The following is a 19,188-nucleotide window of genomic DNA, read 5'->3' on the forward strand; positions in this document are numbered from 1 at the left end:
CCAGTCAGTGTCACGTCTGACAAAGGAATCTGGGACCAGTGTCCCGCAGGATCTGCTGGTAGCAAGGGAGTCATCTTCCTCGTCTTGGGATGAAGCCTTGGCCGACCCACTGCCCTCGATGCCCTCCATGGAGTCCAGGGCACACCAAGACCTCCTCAGAAGGCAGGCCCAGAATTTGGGGGTTCAAGCCCAGGAGGTAGAGGAGGATGAAGACCCAGTGCTCGACGACACTATGGCGGAGGGCCCCACGAAGATCGCCCTCCCGCTGAACAGGACAGTGGCGAAAATCACCAAGACCCTGTGGCGAACCCCAGCCTCCATAGCCTCTATGCAGAAAGGGCTAGAAAGACGGTACTGTGTCCCTCAGGCGGGCCACAAGCACTTATTTTCCCACCCCCCTGCTGGGCTTGGCAGTGGTGCAGGCGGCCTGCCAGTGGGAGAGGCAGGGACAGTTAGGGCCCACGCCCAAGAGTAAGGAGCCCAAAAAGCTCAGCCTCCTGGGGAGGAAGGCATATGCCACGGCTGGTTTACAGCTGGGGATAGCTAAGCAGCAGGTCCTGCTCAGCTGGTACGCTTTTAACAATTGAGTAGTGGCCGATAAGTTCAAGGCCAAGTTGCCTCCAGACTTACAGCAGGAGTTTGCAGCAGTTGCTGAAGAGGGCAAGGTGGTATCTAGGTTGGCCCTTCAGGCCGCTCTTGACATGGCAGGCTCTGTTGCCAGGGCCATGGCCACCGGCATCGTTATGCGCCGGAGTTCTTGGCTGCAGGTCTCCGGAATTCCCCCAGAGATGCAGACGACCCTGCAGGACCTTCCGTTTGAGGGGACAGGCCTGTTCTCGGAGTAAACTGATAGCAGGCTCCATAGCCTAAAGGACTCCAGGGCGACCCTGAAATCCTTGGGCCTGCACACTCCCGCACCTCAATGCCGCCCCTTGAGCTCCCGGGGGCAGAGTGGCTACAGTCAGGGGGCCACGTTTGACAGCAGGCACAGAAATAGAGGCGGTGTTCTCGTTCGGGCTCAGACCACAATCAGGGGCTGCCCAAGAAGTCCCCGGGCCCCAGGTCGGGTGTTTGAGGGTGTGTCCGAGGACGACACACCAGCCGTAGTCTGATCGATCCTTCTCAGACAGACTGTTCCCTTTGCATCAGGCCTGGTGTACCATCACGTCGGACCGTTGGGTCCTAGAGGGCAGTGGCAAGGGGATAGTCTATCCCTGTCCTATCCCTTCCTTCCTCACCACAGGAGATTCCTGCGGTTCTTTGTAGGGTCACAATGCTACCCTTCAGCCTGTCCACAGCACCAAGGGTGTTTACAAAATGCATGGCTGTGGTGGCGGCCTTCCTGAGAAGGAATGGGGTCCATGTCTACCACAACCTGGACAATTGGCTTATCAGAAGGAGGTCAAGGAATCAGGTCTCCAGGTTCGTAGATCTAGCCAAGCAAACCTTTTTGAGGTTGGGGCTGTGGCTGGAAGCAGTGAAGTCTATGCTCGCTTCTACCCAGGTCATAGAATTCGTGGGGGCAAGACTAAATGCTTCAGTGGGGAGGGCCTACCTTCCAGATCCCAGGTTCCAGACCATAAGGACAATGGTCCACGAACTGCAGTCCGCCTCTCTGACCACGGCGAAGCAATGCCTGAGGCTGATGGGCCATATGGCGGTGTGTACCTACGTGGTGAGGCACGCCAGGCTGTGAGACGCCAGCCTGCGACTGGATAGATGGATTGGTCACCATTCCTGCCGATGTCCTGTTGGCCTTGGACTGATGGACAAGGTGTGCAGCGGCGTTCCATTCGTGCAGCCCCTTCCTACGCTGCAGCTGGGGACGGATGCCTCAGATGCCGGATGGGGAGCCCACTTGGGCATGTGGTCCGAGGTGGAGAGGAGTTTTCATATCAATGTCAAGGAACTCAGGGCAGAGAGGCTCACCTGCCTGGCGTTCCTTCCCCGTCTGCGGGGCACCTGTGTGTCTGTTCAGATGGACAACACGGCTGTCATGTATTATATCAAGAGACAGGGTGGTGCTCACTCCTCTCCCCTCTGCAAGGAGACGGTAGCCTCTGGGGGCTCTGCACGCAGCTTATCTCCCGGGGGTTCACAATACGCTAGCGGACCCCCTCAGCAGGGCGTTTGCGGCCCACGAGCCGTCCCTCAAACGGGAAGTGGCCAGCTCGCTTTTCCACAGGCGGGAGACTCCCTTCCTCGACTTATTTGTGACAAGGCGCAAGAGGGTATGCCCCGTGTTCTGTTCCCATCGGGGGAGGGAACCGGAGTCTCTGGGGGACGCCCTAAGATTACGGTGGCCGAAATGTCGTCTGTAAGCCTTCCCCCCCTTTCCCCTCCTTCACGAGGTACTCATAAAGGCAGGCGTTAGAGTGACACTGATCCTCATTGTGCCAGCGTGGCCTCGCCAACATTGCTTCTCCACCCTCGTGGAGGATCCCGTCCTGCTTCCCTCAGTGCCTCCTGTGCCACCCGGACCTCTGCTGCCTGCATCTCATGGCCTGGAAGATCAGTGGCTCCGGGGGGAGGAACTCCTATGCTCTGAGCAGGTGAAGAGGGTCCTGATGGAAAGCAGGAAACCCTCCACCAGGGCCACCTAGAGAGCCAAATGGCGCAGGTTCTCGGCTTGGGTTGTCAAGGAGGGTGGGACCTCGGAGTCTGTTCCCACCCAGAGGATTTTAGACTATCTCCTGGACCTCAGGCAGCAAGGGCTGTCCTTCTCCTTGATTAGGGTCCACCTGGCGGCTATTGCGGCCTTCTACCGGGGGAGGGTGGCCACTCGGTATTTGCCATACCCATGGTTAAGAGGTTCCTCAAGGGGTGCTGTACCCCCACATCAGACAGCCTGTCCCTCAGTGGGACCTGAACCTGGCTCTCCGCAGCCTCATGAAGGCCCCTTTCGAGCCAATGGCCACCTGTTCTCCTCCCATCTGTCATGGAAGGTGGCATTCCTGGTAGCCAACACTTCGGCCAGCAGGGTCTCGGAGTTACGTGCCATCTCCTCAGAGCCCCCGTACAGTGTTTACTAGGGACAGAGTGATCCTGCGGCCACATCCGGCCTTCCTGCCCAAGGTGGTGTGCCCCTCTCACATGTCCCAGGAAATCTACCTTCCGGTGTTCTACCCAAAACTGCATGCGGACAGGAAAGAAGAGGCCTCACACACACTAGATGTCAGGAGGCACTAGCTTTTTATTTGGAAAGAACGAGTAAGTCCACACAGCTCTTTGCCTCCATAGCTGAAAGGATGAAGGGTTCCCTGGTGTCAGCGCAATGTCTGTCTTCGTGGATTACTGCTTGTGTCAGGGCGTGGTACGACATGCAAGGGAAGCCAGCGCCCCCCATTACGGCCCACTCGACCAGGGCCTGTGTGTCATCCGCAGCCTTTCTGGCTCAGGTGCTGATCTTGGACATCTGTAGGGCAGCCACGTGGTCATCGGTTCACGTGTTTACTTCCCACTGTGCAGTCACTCAGCAGGCTAGGCAGGGTGCAGCTATAGGGGTAGCAGTGCTGCAGTCCGTTTCTCGCTAGTTTCCGATCCCACCTCCATTGGTATAGCTTGGGAATCACCTAGTGGAATGGACATAAGCCAGCACTCGAAGAAGAAAGAGGGTTGCTTCCTTCCTAACCGTTGTTCTTCGAGATGTGTTGCTCATGCCCATTCCAATCCCGCCCGCCTCCCCTTCATCGGAATGTCCGACAAGAAGGAACTGAGGGGGTGGGGCCAGCAGGGCAGCGCCACTGTAGGGGGCTCCCCAGGCTGGCCCAGCGGGCACTGCTGAGGGTAAAAAAGTTCCGGGAATCGTGCATGCGGTGCACATGCACCTAGTGGAATGGACGTAAGCAACACATCTCAAAGAATAACAGTGGCAAGGTAAGTAACCGTTCTTTCCTTGAGTCATGTGACACTGCACCACCTAAAGCATGTGTTTGAAACTCTGTTCTAAGGTCCAGTCATGCACAGGCCTTTGGGGAATGAACTGAATGACCTTACTGGCCTTCCTTGGCTTGCTGCCATTAGAAGTGGAGGTGCAGATAAAGCCTTGTTTTCAAAAGGGCTGAGCACCTCTCTCTCCTGGGCTTCAGCCATACTTGTGGTTTCTACAGGCTGCTGAATCAGAAAAGATTAGGGCAGGAGGAGACCTCAGTCACTCATCTAGTCGAACCCCTGCTCAAAGCAGGACCAACCCCATGTGAAAACCAAGTCCATAAACCGTAAGCCTGCTGAAAAGTAGTCAGGAATGTTTTCACAATTGCGGAACCCTTTCTTTTCAATGGCAACATTCCAAGTCCCTGCTCCCATCCCGATCTTTTGGCATTTCCCAAAAAAGAAAGCGACGAGGAGTCCTGTGGCACCTTATAGACTAACTGAAGTGTAGGAGCATAAGCTTTCGTGGGCAAAGACCCACTTCGTCAGATGCAAGTCTGATACTTGATCCAAAAAAGAAAGAAACCAAAATACTGCCCCAGGTGACCTTTTGACTGAAATAAGTCTCTTTCCACACTGCTTTGCAGTTGCTAGTCAATTGATACTCAGTCACAAGGAAGTATCCGCAAGCCTGTTCATTGCATTCACATTAACACCAAATCTGCTGCCAGTTAAGTCCAGCAAAGAGAAAACTGATGCAGGAAACCTAACATTTCATGCAGTGCTGCTGCTGCTCTTTCCTTCTTTGTGATCTGGTTTGAATTTCAGTGCACGGGTCGGTTAGCACACAAATCTTATCTTAGCAAAGGAACTAAATATTCTTTTGGTTCAGAAACTTGGCACAGTGCTCCTCATTCCTCCAGTTTGGGGCCACACACTAACCCCCCCGAGCCAGACCCCCCAGTCTCCCCATCCCAGTGCACTCACCCCTGCCTCAGAGCCAGGCCCCCCTAGTGCTCCCCATCCCAGTGCACTCACCCTTCCCCCTGAGCCAGGCATCCCCACCCGAATCGAATCCACCGCCTTCCTCCTGCAGAGCTAGGCACCGGAGGAACAGGACAGCCAGGTAAGTTAATCTTACTTTTAAAGTGGCTGCTCCTGCCACCTGGCCCAGCTTCCTCAGCTCACATTGTGTAGAGGGAGGCATCGCATGGCCAGTTCCCGGGTCTCTGCTGGTCACGTGGGCCAGACCAGCATGCGCTCAGCTCCCACCACAGCCCAGTGCCTCCCTAGCGTGGCGCCCAGCAAGTGTTCCTGCCTGCCTCCCTTTGCTACGACTCTGCCACGCTCCTCACTCCCCCACCCCCGCCAGGTGCGGCAGGGAAAATTCGTCCCCACCAGGCTTCCATCCCAGGGAAACAGGAAATAGCGGACATTTCACGTGTCCGGTATGTCCTTTTTTTTTTTACCAGATGGAGCCCGCAAATACCGGACTGTCCGGGTGAATACCGGACACCTGGCAACCCTACTAGCAGTGCCAGCACCCTGCTGGGTGCCCTTGGGCAAGTCACTGCCCTACTCCATGCCTCAGTTTTCCTCTTTGTCAAGTGCAAACGATGATGCAGATTTTCTTTGTGAAGTGCTTGGAGATTGATAGAGGAAAACCAGTACACAAGAGCTAGGTATTATTAGTCTTTAAAAAGTGACCTATGCTATTAATCGATCATATTAAGTCCCCTGCACCCGCCTCCTCCTAAGATCCCCCCCCCCCGAGAGAAGCCGGCATGCACTTCTCCCAGGGAGACCCCCCCCCCCCATGGCGCAGGGGAAGCCGGCACCTACCTCCCCAGGGCTGACCCCCCCCCCCGCGGGGTAGGGGAAACCCCCCCGCATTCCTCCTCCCCCGGGGCTGACCCCCCCCCCCCCGCGGGGTAGGGGAAACCCCCCCGCATTCCTCCTCCCCCGGGGCTGACCCCCCCCCCCGTGCAGCACAGGGGAAACCCCCCCACGCGCTGCCTCTCCCAGGACTTATCCTCCTCCTGGCCGCAGGGAAGCCGTGCTCCAGGTAAGGCACCGGAAAGGGAAGGGGAAATGGAAGGGGCAGGGTTTGGAATTTGGTGCCCCATGTAACTTGGCGCCCTAGGCAGCTGCCTAGTCTGCCTATAGGCACGGGCCACCCCTGTCCAGCCTCTTCAGGAGCGACACAAACTAGTTCGCAAGGGTGGAGTTCTAGCAATCTGCCTCTCCATGGTTACCACAGTATCTCCCAATGCCCCCGTGAGGCACAGAGAGAGAGTAAGGGCACAGTTACACTGCAGGCCTCCCTGAGCTAACTTTGAGCTTGCTTGAACAACACTAGCAGCGAAGCCACAGAAACACGTGTCTGGGATGCAGGGATACGTACTTGTGTGCTGCCATCACTTCGTTGCGATTGGCACTCCAGCTAAGTCATGTATCTACACATGCTTCACGCACACTGCTTGACTGCAGTGTACCATAATCCATGTGCCCAAGGTATCTGGAAGAGGAGGGGCTTGAACCCGAGCATCCAGAATCCCATTCATCTCTGGGTGAGCCTTCGTCTCCTCCACACTTCTCCAACCCTACCCCAAAAGGAGGATGGATCCGTGTGCTGCTAAACAATGGACAGTGTGAGGCACTAAGGGAAAGAACAGATGAGGAAGATAGGGGAGGCCTCCCCGAAACCAGTGCATCTCTCGTGGAGTTTGGAGGAGATGAACCACTGCTAAGTCTGCTCCCCACTTCCTCCTCTCTTTCGGAGGCCATTTTCAGACGTTCCTACTCAGGCAAAACTCCCATTAGATTCACTCAGAGAGTTGCCTATGGGCTGAGTGAGGGTTCTGAAATGTGATTCTAGTATTCTCTCTTGTTCGTATCCTCTCCCCTCCCTTTTACTTTTCGAAAATAGCAATTGCCTTTTACTGCAGCCCTACGAGAGTTTGTCTTATCTGTCAGCTTCTCTGGCCCCTGTCAGTGCCCCGAGGATGAGCTCACTCCCATATTTACATGTTTCAGTTTTTGTTATTCAATTTTCTCCCTCTTGTAGAAGTCACGTAATGGTTTTGTGCTTTTCTTTAGCAGATGCTACGAGTTATATTCTCTTCCAGCACGGCATCCCAGAGGACTTCCCCTTTAAGAGGAAAGATGATATTATTATTGTCTAGGGTCTATGGTTCAATGAAGTTGCATTGAGCAGTTCTCTAAAGCCAGGGGTAATTTAACAAGTGCCGATAGATTTTCCATCTCGGGGGCTTTGCTCTCCTCCTGAGTTACTCTTAGCAGCAGTGTTTTTCACGCACTGCTTCTCGTTAGAAGGCAGTAGAACTAGCAGCAGTGGTGTGACCAAAAGGCATGGCCAAAATGTTCGGGCCTACATTGCTGATGTTGGGTCCTGGGCCCAGATCCTCAGAGGCATTTTGGTTCCTCACTTTCGTGGAAATGAATGAAAGCAGTGGAGCCAAGAGGACGTGAGACCCTAGCTGAGCATATGGAGAGGGAAAGGGTTCACAGTCACTTCTGGGACCCCTGGACTGCACACGTTCTTTGGCTCTTCTGCCTTCAGAGTTCGTGTGAGGGAAGCTGTCTGATGAGAACTATTCATCAGAAGCACATTTCAGGCAGGGGCATAATTTGAGTGACTATCTTCAAGGATCTGGATGGAGGGGTCATTGGGATATAATGATCATTCTAGCTGGAAGGCGAGTCCTCTGTTATGACACACACACACCTCTTTCCTTCACAGGGAGAGTCTCATAGTGCAGAAAATGCCTCTTGTTTTTCAGAATAGAGGAAAGAGGAAAAACCCTTTGACATCTCCTCCTCCTCTCTGTCCCAACACATTGCCACTGGCTCACAATGCATCAGTATCTTCCCCCTTATTTCCTAGCTCTGGTGTAATGCAAGGATGCTAACGTCAGCCACACTGTGTGTGCGTTGGCTCTCTGTGAGGTGCAGCATGACTCTTTATAGCCTGAAATACTCCAGTTCCCATAGCAGCTGGGAGCAGTTTCGTGCATAGGGTATGTCTGCACTGTAGTCAGGGTAGTATTCATGGGCACGCTGGAGCAAGCCTTGATCGAAACAGCTCAGTAAAAATGGCAGTTTAGCCATGGTACCATGTGCTAGCTGTCTGGTTACGTACCGGGACCCTGGGTGGGATTGTACTCGAGTACTCAGCCCGTGCTGCTGCAGTGACACTGCTCTTTTAGCCAGCTCAGTCAGCGCTAGTCGTGATACACCTATGTAATGCGGCAGTCTTGTCCCTGATTGCCAGCTCCTCGCCCTGCCTGGTTCTGGAGTGGTTGCTCAGAGAGGATGGATGGGGTAGCTCTGGGAATTTCAAACCAACATCCCCCTCCCCCTGGTGCAGGCATTTTCACAGCATGCTCATGTTTAAGCCTAATTTTATTTTCCAGGTTTAGCCCTGGAGGACGTAAATCCCTCATTGAACCCAAACCAGCACACGAGCAGGAAACTCAGCAGGAGCCTCTGGCAGCCTCCAGACAAACTGGCAACAACATGGCAGTGAGGTTTGTATAGTCGGATTCTGACAGGGGGCCCATTCCACCACAGCGGTCCATCTGTGAGCTGTCTGCTACGTTTCCATGAGAGGGCCAGGGCCTGCCCAGAGGAGCTGGCTGTGGCAGAGGGCCTTTCCCTGCAACCCTGTGGTATTGGTGCTCTTCCCAACTTGACCTCCCACTCATGTGGGCTTCAGGAGATAAACAGCTGTTGGCTATTTGGCAAAACTGCAAAGCTCTGATGACCTGTTACTTTTTTCTCTGCATGTTTAACCAGAAACTCCCGAGAGAGACAGACCAGTGGGACAAGTGTAGCAGAGACCCCATGCAACGAGCTGCTGGGCAGAAGTGGTTCCTCAGAAATAAAGGTAGCTGTTCCTCTAGCCCCTGTTGCTGAGATCCCATGAAGTCCAAGTCGTCATTCGCCTGCTTGACCTGCTCACTCCAACAGAATCTTCTAGTCTCTTTAAACCTTCCCCCCCTTTCCCTGTCACTCTACAGGGACCACTCTCACGAGCACCTTCTTTGTCAGGAGGTCTCTTTGCGCCTGTCATTGGGGGCGGTAGAAGAGGTTCCCCTCGCATTTCGGGGAAAGGGGTTTTATTCCCAATACTTCCTGATTCCGAAGTCCAAAGGGGGCCTTCACCCCATCTTAGACCTTAGGCGGCTCAATGCCTTCATAAGGAAGTCAAGTTCAGGATGATGACACTAGCCTTCATCATTCCCTGCCTCGATCTAGGGGACTGGTACGCCCCCCTCAATTTGAAGGATGCGTACTTTCACATTTCAGTTGTCCCACACCACAGGAAGTTCCTGCGTTTCCTGGTGGGTGGGGACCACTACCAGTTTGCAGTGCTGCCAGTTGGCCTTTCCACCATCTCCAGGGTATTCACCAAACGCATGACAGTTGTAGCCACCTTCCTGAGAAAGAGGGGGCTTCACATTTTCCCCTACCTGGATGACTGGCTCATCAGAGGTCACTCCAGGAGCCAGGTGCAGGGAAACCTTTTCCCAGTTGGGGCTTATGTTGAACGAAGTGAAGTCAACCCTTGTCACTACTCAAATAATAAAGTTTGTGAAATGCTGTGACGAGGCGAGTGTCTCTACCAAGCTCTAGGTTTGTGGCCATAACGGACATTATTCGATGTCTCCAGGCCACTCCTATGACAATGGCGAGGCGTTGTCTAAGACTCTTGGGCCACATGGCAGCATGCACTTACGTGGTGCAATACGCCAGACTGCACCTCCAACCCTTGCAGGCCTTGCTGGCAAGGGTCTACAGGCAGGCACATAACCACATCGATTTCGTGGTGACCGACGCACCGGAGATCCTGTGCATGCCAGACTGGTTGCTGAGGGAGAGTGAGGTGTGCTGCAGGGTCCCCTTTGCCCAGCCCCCTCCTTTGATGCACTTGGTGACGGACACCTCCGATACCGGCTGAGGAGCCCACCTAGCAGACCTACAGACACAAGGAATGTGGTCCTGGGCGGAGAGCTTGTTGCACGTCGATGTCAGAGAACTGTGAGCAGTACGTTTGGTGTGGCAAACATTCCTGCTTCAATTGAGGGGCAACAATGTTTCTGTCTTGACGGACAACACGACAGCAACGTCTTATATCAACCGACAGGGTGGTGCTCGAACCTCTCCCCTCTGTCAGGAGGCCATAGCCCTCTGGGACCTTTGCATTGCGCAGGCGACTTGTCTGCAGGCTACCTACCTCCCAGGGGTGCGCAACACCCTGGCAGACCGCCTCAGCAGGGCATTCTCAGCCCACAAATGGTCTCTCAAGGAGGAGGCGGTACATCTTCTTTTCCACAGGCCAACAAGAAATGCACCCAGTTCTGCCATACCGAGGGCAGGGCCCATGATCGATGAGGGATGCCTTGGCAATTCAGTGGCCTGTACACCTTCTCCCCCCTTCTCCTCGTCCACAAGTTTCTCCTGAGGTCTGAAGGCAGTGATCCGGTTGGCACCGCCTGGCCACGCCAGTAATGGTATCGGCGGAGAGCCCTATTGCCCTCCTGCTGGGAGCTAGACCAGGGTTATCTGTGCCGCCCAAACCTACAGTCCCTCCACCTCCCAGCTTGGAAGAGCTGTGGTTGCTCCTCTGTTCGGACCCGGTGAGATGAGCTCTCACAGAGAGAAGAAAGCCTTCCGCCTGTCAGGCCAAATGGAGGAGGTTTTCAATTTGGGTCAATCAGAAAGGGGGGAACCCTTTTGGGCACCCACCCCAATGATCTTAGACTACCTCCTCATCCTGGGGCAACAGGGGTTGTCCACCACTGCAGCTTTTCACCAGGGAAAAGGGGGAGGCTCTGTCTTCACTCATGCAAGTGCTTTCTGAAGGGTCTGGATAGGCTCTACCCCAGGCTAGGCAACCTGTTCCCCAGTGGGACCTGAATCTAGTCCTTCAGGACCCATACAGCCCCATTCAAACCAATAGCTACGTGTTCCCTCTCCCATCTCTCATGGAAAGTGGCCTTTCTCGTGCCTATCGCGTCGGCTAGGAGGGTCTCCGAGTCGCCAGTCTTTCTTTGAGCCACCATATACAGTGTTGTCTAAGGACAAGGTGACATTGTGTCCACACCCCGCCTTTCTCCCTAAAGTGGTGTCCCTCTTCCGTTTGTTCCAAGAGATTTGCCTCCGGTCTTCTATCCTAAGCCGCACGCAAATGAGAGAGAGCAGGTGCCTCGCACCTCAGGAGTCAGGAAGGCTCTCGTCTTGTATTTGGAGAGGACAAAGCAGTTTCATAGGTTGACCCAGCTCTTTGTCTCTATAGCAGAGAGGATGAAGGGCTCAGTGCTGTCCTCATGGATCACGGCATGCAATAAGACATGTTATAGAAGTCTATGATTCTATGATTATGATCTGAGGGGAAAGCTGGCCCCACCTCTCATGGCCAATTCCACCAGGGCCCAGACCTCCTCCATGGCATTCCTAGTGCAGGTGCCGATCCTAGACATCTGTAGAGCAGCTACATGGTCATTGATCTACCCTTTAACTAACCGTTATGTGATGACGCAGGAGGCTAGACAGGACACAGCAGTTGGCAGAGCAGTGCTACAGTCTATTTGTCCTTAGGGTCCGACCCCATCTCCGGTATGACTTGGGAATCACCCAAATGGAATGGACAGGAGCAATCACTCAAAGAAGAAAGAAGGGTTTTCTCACCTCTAATACCATTAGCTCCCAGACATTTACCTTCCCCCCCACCCCCATTCCCCTTCTGTTCTGAAATGTGATTTGTCCTTTTCATATGTGTTCACTTTTTTTTAATTGTATCCTTTATGGTTGTGACTATTTTCTTCCACTATTTGATCTGAGGAAGTGGGTCTGGCCCACGAAAGCTCATCACCTAATAAACCATCTTGTTAGTCTTTAAAGTGCTACATAGTCCTGTTTTTTGTTTCAGCTACACCAGACTAACACAGCTACATTTCTATCATTACCTTGTAACGGTTGTTCTTCGAGATGTGTTGCTTATGCCCATTCCAATCCCACCCACCTCCCCTTCGTCGGAACGTCAGGCAAGAAGGAACTGAGAGGGTGGAGGACCAGCAGGGGTAGATACATGCCGATATGCCAGCGCCACTCCAGGGGGCTCCCTGGGAGGCCCAGTGGGTACTGCTAAAGGTAAAAAGCTTCCAGAATTCATGCACGCAGCACACACACACCTAAGTAGAATAGGTCCAACACATTATCAATAAACTACAGCCTATACTGGAACAGGATACTAAACTCCAAGAGGCTCTGGGAGACAGACCCATAGTCTCCTATAGACAACCACCTAACCTCAAGATGATTCTTACCAACAACCACAGGACATACCACACTAATACCAACCCTGGTACCTTCCCTTGCAACAAACCCCGCTGCCAGCTTTGTCCACATATTCACTCTGCTGATACCATTATTGGGCCTAACCAAGTGAGTTATAAGATCAAGAACACATATTCCTGCGCATCCAGAAATATAGTCTATGCTATCGTGTGCCGAAAGTGTCCGTCTGCTATGTACATTGGACAAACATCTCAGACACTTCGCCAAAGGATCAATGCTCACAAAACAGATATTAGACAGGATCACAAAGAAAAAACAGTTTCTTGCCATTTCAACCAGAAAGGACACTGTCTCACCTCTAATACCATTAGCTCACAGACATTTACTCCCCCCCCCCCCCCGCATCCCTCTTCTGTTCTGAAATTTGATTTGTCCTTTTCATATGTGTTCTTTTTTTTTAATTGTATCGTTTGGTATATATGGTTGTGACTATTTTCTTCCACTGTTTGATCTGAGGAAGTGGGTCTGGCCCACGAAAGCTCATCATCTAATAAACCATCTTGTTAGTCTTTAAAGTGCTACATTGTCCTGCATTTTGTTACACCTAAGTAGAATGAGCATAAGCAACACATCTCAAAGAACAACAGTTATGAGGTTAGTCACCGTTTTTTGTCAGTGCTACTTTCTACTGAATTGCTTAATCCATGGGGGATGATGACATGGAGAGCCAATGGGTACATGTGTGAAATGATGGCGAGAGGGACACAAAGTCTGTCATTTGCTAAATTCTTATGCATGGCTTTGAAGAGTCTCCACAGCTCTTTGACATTAGCTGCTTTAGACATTGATGTTAATGTTTGTTGGAAATGCCCCTATGTTCAGTATCCCATTAAAAAGAAGGGTGTTAATGGAACATTATGCTGATGGGAAGGTGATATTTCTTAATGGATAGAGCACAGGACTGAGGAAACCTTGGCTCTGTTCCCAGCTGTGCCACTAATCTGCTGAGTAACCTTGGGCAAGTCAGTTTCTCTCTTGTGCCTCAGTTTCCCCACCTGTAAAATGGGGGTAGTACTACCGAATTCCTTCATTTCGAGGCTGACTGGTGAAAAGCACTGGCAAAGAGCTGGGTATTATCATTAGGACATTGTGAAGCTCACCGAATTCAAGAGGTGGCGAAGTTAAGTTTGCAGGATGTTTTAGTTAAGGGTCACCTAGGAGCTCAGTGATAAGAATTTAACTATCATAACAGAGTATTCACTCTGGAAATTTTCTCCTGTCTGGGCAAAATGGGGGCTCAGCAATCCTAGGTACATCATGAGCCGCTGTTTTCCAATACAGACCTGTAGTGTATTCAGCAATACTTGCTTCATTACATATATTAGTGGCTAAGTGGACACTTTTTGCTTAATTTGTCCACTGTTGTGTGCACACACGTTTCTGGATGTGGGTCTGGGCCTTTGCCTTTTGCTGAGGTTTTCCTACGTATGTGCCAGAGTACATGAAGCAGGCATGCTACGTTCAGAGACCAGCACAGCCAGGAGCAAAATGGCTGCCGTGTTCCGTGTGAAAAGGAAGGGGTGTGCTCAAGGTTGGGAAGGCAATTTACTTGCCTTTAGTGGCTCCCGGAATACTACACCCAGATCAGACGTCTGATTTGTCTGGCGTTTCCCAAGTGTCAGTTCGCTCAGAGCTCCTCGTTCCCAAACTCGGACAGGGAAACACCAAGGTATCCCAGCGCACTGGTGCTGAAGAATTGCCAACTTTCTCGTTTCGACCACAGAATTATAAAATCAACAGACTGGAATGTACCAGTGGTGCTCCCGTTTCAGTGTGTCCCGCGCAGTGCAGTGTAACCAAGTCATTGGTTGAAATGTCAGTTTGTACTGACTTCACCCGTTCTTTTCGCCCTGCCCACATCCAAGTAGGCAGTTCTCTGGCTGAGTTGCTGTGCCCCTGGAAGAGCCCTGGGGAGAGCCACTTCCCTCACTTGTGCTGTTTCTTTCCTAGATGCTAATGGTGGGTGCTGACAAGGCGGAAGGCATTTCTCTGAGTCAGAGCCCAGCGGAGCTCAAGGAATCACTCAGGTTTTTGGAGTCGGAAGATCGTCTTGCTGCAGGGGTGGAAGAAGTAAGCCGGAGAGTCACTGGCTGTAAGACTGCGTCTCACGGCCTTGTCTCTTGCTTCATTTCAAAGGGTCATTCATAGGCACTACAGCAGCCCCCCAAACTGCCCTATAGCCCATGCTGTAAGATGCTGCCATCACTGCAGCATGTGTTAACGACTGCTTAGTCTCATGGATGGTAAAGCCTAGGTACCTGTTAGAACCATTCTTTTGAAGAGCAGCAGCACCCTGTAAAGCCCAGTGTTTGGTCAGTTACAACAAACCAACTGACCTATTTGCACAGTTTACTGAGACTGTTTGATCAGTTAATTGAGGCAGAGGCTTAGCTGCTGTTGGCTTCAATGGAGGTGTGAAAACTGAATCCAGCTGATGTTCTGCCCCATACATTGCAAGGGCAGAAGGAGCCATTGTGATATCTGGCGCAACCTCCTGCAGAACACAAGCCTAGACTTTTCCCCAGTAATTCTTGCATCAGGCGCAGATGTTGTGGTTGAGCTAGATGCTAGAGCATGTTTTAAAAAGCCACTCAGCCTTGACTTGAGACTCTAAGTGCTGGTGGATCTGCCTTGTCCCTATGTAAGTCATTTCCATAGTTAATTGTCCCTCACTGAGAAAAATGTGCATCTTTTTTCTAACTTAAATGTAATGAACTTCATCTTCCAGCTACTGATTCCTGAGGTCTGTCTCAGTTTCACTGAGTCCGTTCTGGGGAAAAACTCCCCTTGACTTCAATGAACCTTTTTGACTGACTTCAGTAAAAGTTTTGCTGGATAGAGTCTGAAGACTTCAGTCTGCATCCATTCGTTGAGTAACTGTTTAATAGTAACTGTTCTGGCCGTGTCTATTGCTTTAGGGCTGTGATAGAGAATAGCACAACAGAGCAGAGGAACAAAACAGAGTGTGAGCAGTAAGCTGAGCTGACTCACTGTGTCTTGCATGGGGTTTCGGGTGACTCTTACTGTGTCTGAAGGCCCTTCGTGGAAGAGGAACCTCACCTGAGAGGAGCTCCTCAGCCACAGATCTCCCAGACCCCACTACTGCAGCCTTAGTGACCATGGAGACGATATGTCTCCTATGCCCCTTCAGGTTAGATCAGGGAGCTGGAGATCAGAAACATTCCACTGGGCCTGCCCCACTGGCAGATCCAGTCTCATCTGTGCCTTGCTCCAAGCAGCTGCTATGCAGAGTAGAACACCAGGGCATTTCGAAGGGTGAAGCTCTTTGCTGTGTTTAACTGTGTCATTTCTGCCTTGCTCTGCCCTCTCGCCCCTTCTACCAGGTGTTTGACATCTTGCCCCTCTATGGAATGCTGCAACCCAGCGAGAGCCAGCAGGTGTCATTCACCTTTTATGGCCATGCTGACATCACTGCCTGGGTCAAAGCACTGTGTGAAGTGGAGGGAGGTCCTACCTATGAGATCATGCTGAGAGGAGAGGCTTCGCTCATCAGCTATGCCTTTGACGTAAAGGAGATTGACTACGGACTGCAGGTACAGCACACCTTTCCCAGGAGAGCCTGAGTTTCATTCAACCCGCTGGATGTCCCATCATCCCATGCTGTTGTGTATCCCTTTGTAGACCTGATGGGGTTCCCCTGTCTTTGGATACCATTACATGGCCCTCACAGGTCCTCCCTCGCTGTCAGCAGAACCTGCTCTGCATAATATACACCTGTCTTCTAACAGCCTCTTTCTGGTGGGCAGCACAACTGTTCAGAGTTTGTCCGTCACAAAGCCCTTCATCGCTCTGGTATCTCCTGTTCTTGAGCTTAGCAGAAGGGAAGCAAGGGAAATATAGTTGCTGTTGCATGTGAGGAAAATGATTCTCCCAATTAACTTCAGCTGCGCTGTGAAAGTCGGTCAGTCCTGTGCATGGTATCCCTCTTCTGGTGAAGCATTAAGCACTTGAGTGTGCTCTGTGTGGTAGGGGATTTTAATGAACCTGCTTATTAATGAAGGGAAAATAAACCCTTGAGGGATCTGTGCTAGTTTCAGATTCACCCTGGCTGTGGAGGGAGTGTTCATTAGAAAACATGTCAGCCCCAGCTACGGGGAAATCTGAGACAATCTGTTATTTAGAGACCAGCCCCCTGGCCACATGGAGAAAGAGATAGAGGGGGAGGAGTTGGAGAGTCTGTAGGAGAGCCCTTAGTGTTCAGTGACATTTGGTTTGATCAGTGCCTCTGCTAGGGATGTGTAAGATGAACCAGTGAACTGGTGGGGGCTGGAGCAGTGCCCCCACCCCTCCTCCCACTGTGGGCAGGGGCTGCTCCAGTCCCTCAGGGCTCACTACAGACAGGGGCTGCTCCAGTCCCTCAGGGCCCACTACAGAGGGGCTGCTTCAGCCTCTCTGTGGCGGACCTGGATGCGTCACAGGGGCGCTGCTCCAACCCAGCCATGCTGGAGTGGCTCCCCGCCTTTCATCAGTTAATTGGTTAAGCATCATGTTTAACCAGTTCATCAATGAAATGGGAGTTTACATCCCAAGCCTCTACCCCTGCAAACTCCTCAAAGCAAATTAAAGGCAATTGGGCAGTTCATCCATATTTTAAAGCACCACCAATGAATTCAGCTCCTTTCCTTAGCCACTCATTGCATTTTCTGTGTTGCCTTTTCACCATTAGTAGTGTATTTAACTAGAACGCAGTAGTTTTAGACCAAATAGTGTGAGACTCAGACATCAGAATCAAAACTCAAAGAACTGCTGTTTCACATAAATCAACTAAAAAGGACCAGATAGATGATTATCAAGTCTGTTTAGACGTTAATGCACTTTCTGTCTCCCTTTTCCTACCACGATAGCTTCCCAAATACCTGGGCATAGGAACATTTTCCAATGTTCATCCCTCCTCCAGCCTCACCCAAGCAGAGTTGGGCAGAGTATAGGGTTTGCAATGTTTACAAAATGCACTTTCCCTGAGGATGAATAATATGTTCATACATTATTAAAATAACAACAACTAACATCACATGCACTGAATTATGGTATCACTGGAACAGATCAAATTTGCCCCAGTCTGTCTCCTTTGACTTCATGGGAGTTACACGGGGAGTCCAAAATACAGGACTGCCTTCCAAAAGACATTGTGTGACGTGCTGTAGCTGTGTTGATCCCAAGGTATGAGAGAGCAAGGTGGGCGTGTCAATCTTTTTTTGGATTAACTGGTGGTGGTGGAAGGGACAAGCTCTTGACAGAAGCTGGTCCAATAAGAGATACCACCTCACCTGTCTTATCTTTCTGAAAGGGGGCACATTTAGAAAATGGCAGCAAGGACTAGGAAATATTCAGGCTTCCTGGAGCTGAGGAGGATTACCCTGGTCTTTCTGGTTCACAGCTTCTCCTATTTCTGAGATAGGAGTTGCCAGGCTGGATTCAACGCCAGGGCCCACCCAGCCCAATGACCTGTCTCTAATATTGGCTTTGAGGCCTGCAAGGGAAGTGCAGGACTCTGCAGCAAGTAGTCCTGGGTCGCGCTTCCCCCAGGAAAACCCCCTGTCGGTCAGAGGCTGGTTTATGCCCTGAAGCCAGGAGGATTTACATCCCCTCCCAAACCCCTCCTGATTGCTGCATTAACCCTTTCTCTCCCAAATCTGCTGAGATCATGATGCCAGTGTTGTGGGGATGGGCTCCATAGCCTACTTGTGCTCTGTGGGGAGACCTGGTTCCTTTGGGCTGGATTTGGATTTCCTGCCTCTTGCTTTCATTGAATGTCCCTTTATGTGCGGATCTAAAACACCTTGGTATTGGCACTTCTGTGCCTCCATTTCCCCTCAGCTGTTTGACCAGATCATCAAAGCTGAAATCACGCTGCGCAATGCCGGGAAGGTTGGCTTTGAGTACGTGGTTCTGGATGCGAGCCAGGCCTCCGCAGACAACCCTCTGCCAGGAGTGCCACTGATCCTACCTGCCACTGTGAGTACCTGGGACAGATGGGCGGAGCCAGTGTCAGAGCACAGAGAAATATACTCCTTCCCCCACCCAATCCCAGGCGCCAGCGTATCCTCTCCCTCCTTCAACGCGAGCCTGGCTGGTGGGTCTCCTTCACATGCTTGCAGCAGCCCTTCATGGGCACATTCAGTTTAGGAGCAGTCCTTGCAGTGTTTATGGGCTCAGAGTGACTCAGGAAAGCCCAGCGTGTCTCTTGTGCTCAGTTTCTCTTTCTCTCACACTCCTGCTTTCTCAGCAGACCTGTGAGTCATCTCCATTTGGCCCAAACCTGCATGCCTCTGCACTCGCTTGTGTGCTCTGCTTTGACTGGTTTTGCCTGAGGGGCCCAAAGTAACTCCGCCTGAGGTCTTGATGGACCTTGTGCTATGAGATAGATGGGACTGGCAGGCCTGCCCCTGCTCCAATGACTCTGCAATGGCCTCCAACCAGAGAGGTGGTCTCTGTGCTCTGGGCAGCAGGATGTTCAGGGGTGTAGCCCGTCTGAGCTAACTTTGCCTTTTCCTGTCCTGAGCAGACTAGACCCCATTGCACTAATATCCATTGGCAACCAATGCCATTATCAGCCCTTCCAGAATCAGGCGAGAGGAGGCCAGGAAGAGTTGGATCCTGCTCGCCTGCCCACAAAGCGGGACCCAGTCCATGCCATTGACCTGACTGCTCAGTCCCACTTGCAGGAAGTCCTGATACAGTGCTTGCCTCTGAGGCCTAGAGACGTCAGATCCCATTGAATTGGTTAACCGATGAATTGGAGCCTCAGGAAGAGAAGGGGCAGAGCCAGCCAGCGATCCTATAGGGCCTGCTGCCTGCAGCGCGGCACCCAGGGCACATCCAGTCCTTTCTTAGTAATGGTCTGGCAGGATAGGCCTCGCGGCGAATCCCAACAGGGGAGTGGAAGCTACTTGAATCCAGCGAGAAGATCTTCAT

General features: G+C 51.9%; 1 protein-coding gene across 6 annotated transcripts in view; it reads left to right on the forward strand.

Moving 5' to 3' along the window:
- HYDIN (HYDIN axonemal central pair apparatus protein) overlaps positions 1–19,188 on the forward strand; it is a 389,432-nt gene that overhangs the window by 242,883 nt on the left and 127,361 nt on the right. For all 6 annotated transcript variants that reach the window (XM_089781371.1, XM_089781372.1, XM_089781370.1 and 3 more), the window contains 5 exons: positions 8,307–8,420; positions 8,689–8,779; positions 14,203–14,322; positions 15,597–15,806; positions 18,091–18,228. In XM_089781371.1, the coding sequence (XP_089637497.1) occupies positions 8,307–8,420; positions 8,689–8,779; positions 14,203–14,322; positions 15,597–15,806; positions 18,091–18,228 (673 nt within the window). The remainder of the gene's footprint in view (positions 1–8,306; positions 8,421–8,688; positions 8,780–14,202; positions 14,323–15,596; positions 15,807–18,090; positions 18,229–19,188) is intronic.

The sequence above is a fragment of the Pelodiscus sinensis genome, chromosome 12 (assembly GCF_052426305.1).
Source record: "Pelodiscus sinensis isolate ZL-2025 chromosome 12, ASM5242630v1, whole genome shotgun sequence".
NCBI lineage: Eukaryota > Metazoa > Chordata > Testudines > Trionychidae > Pelodiscus > Pelodiscus sinensis.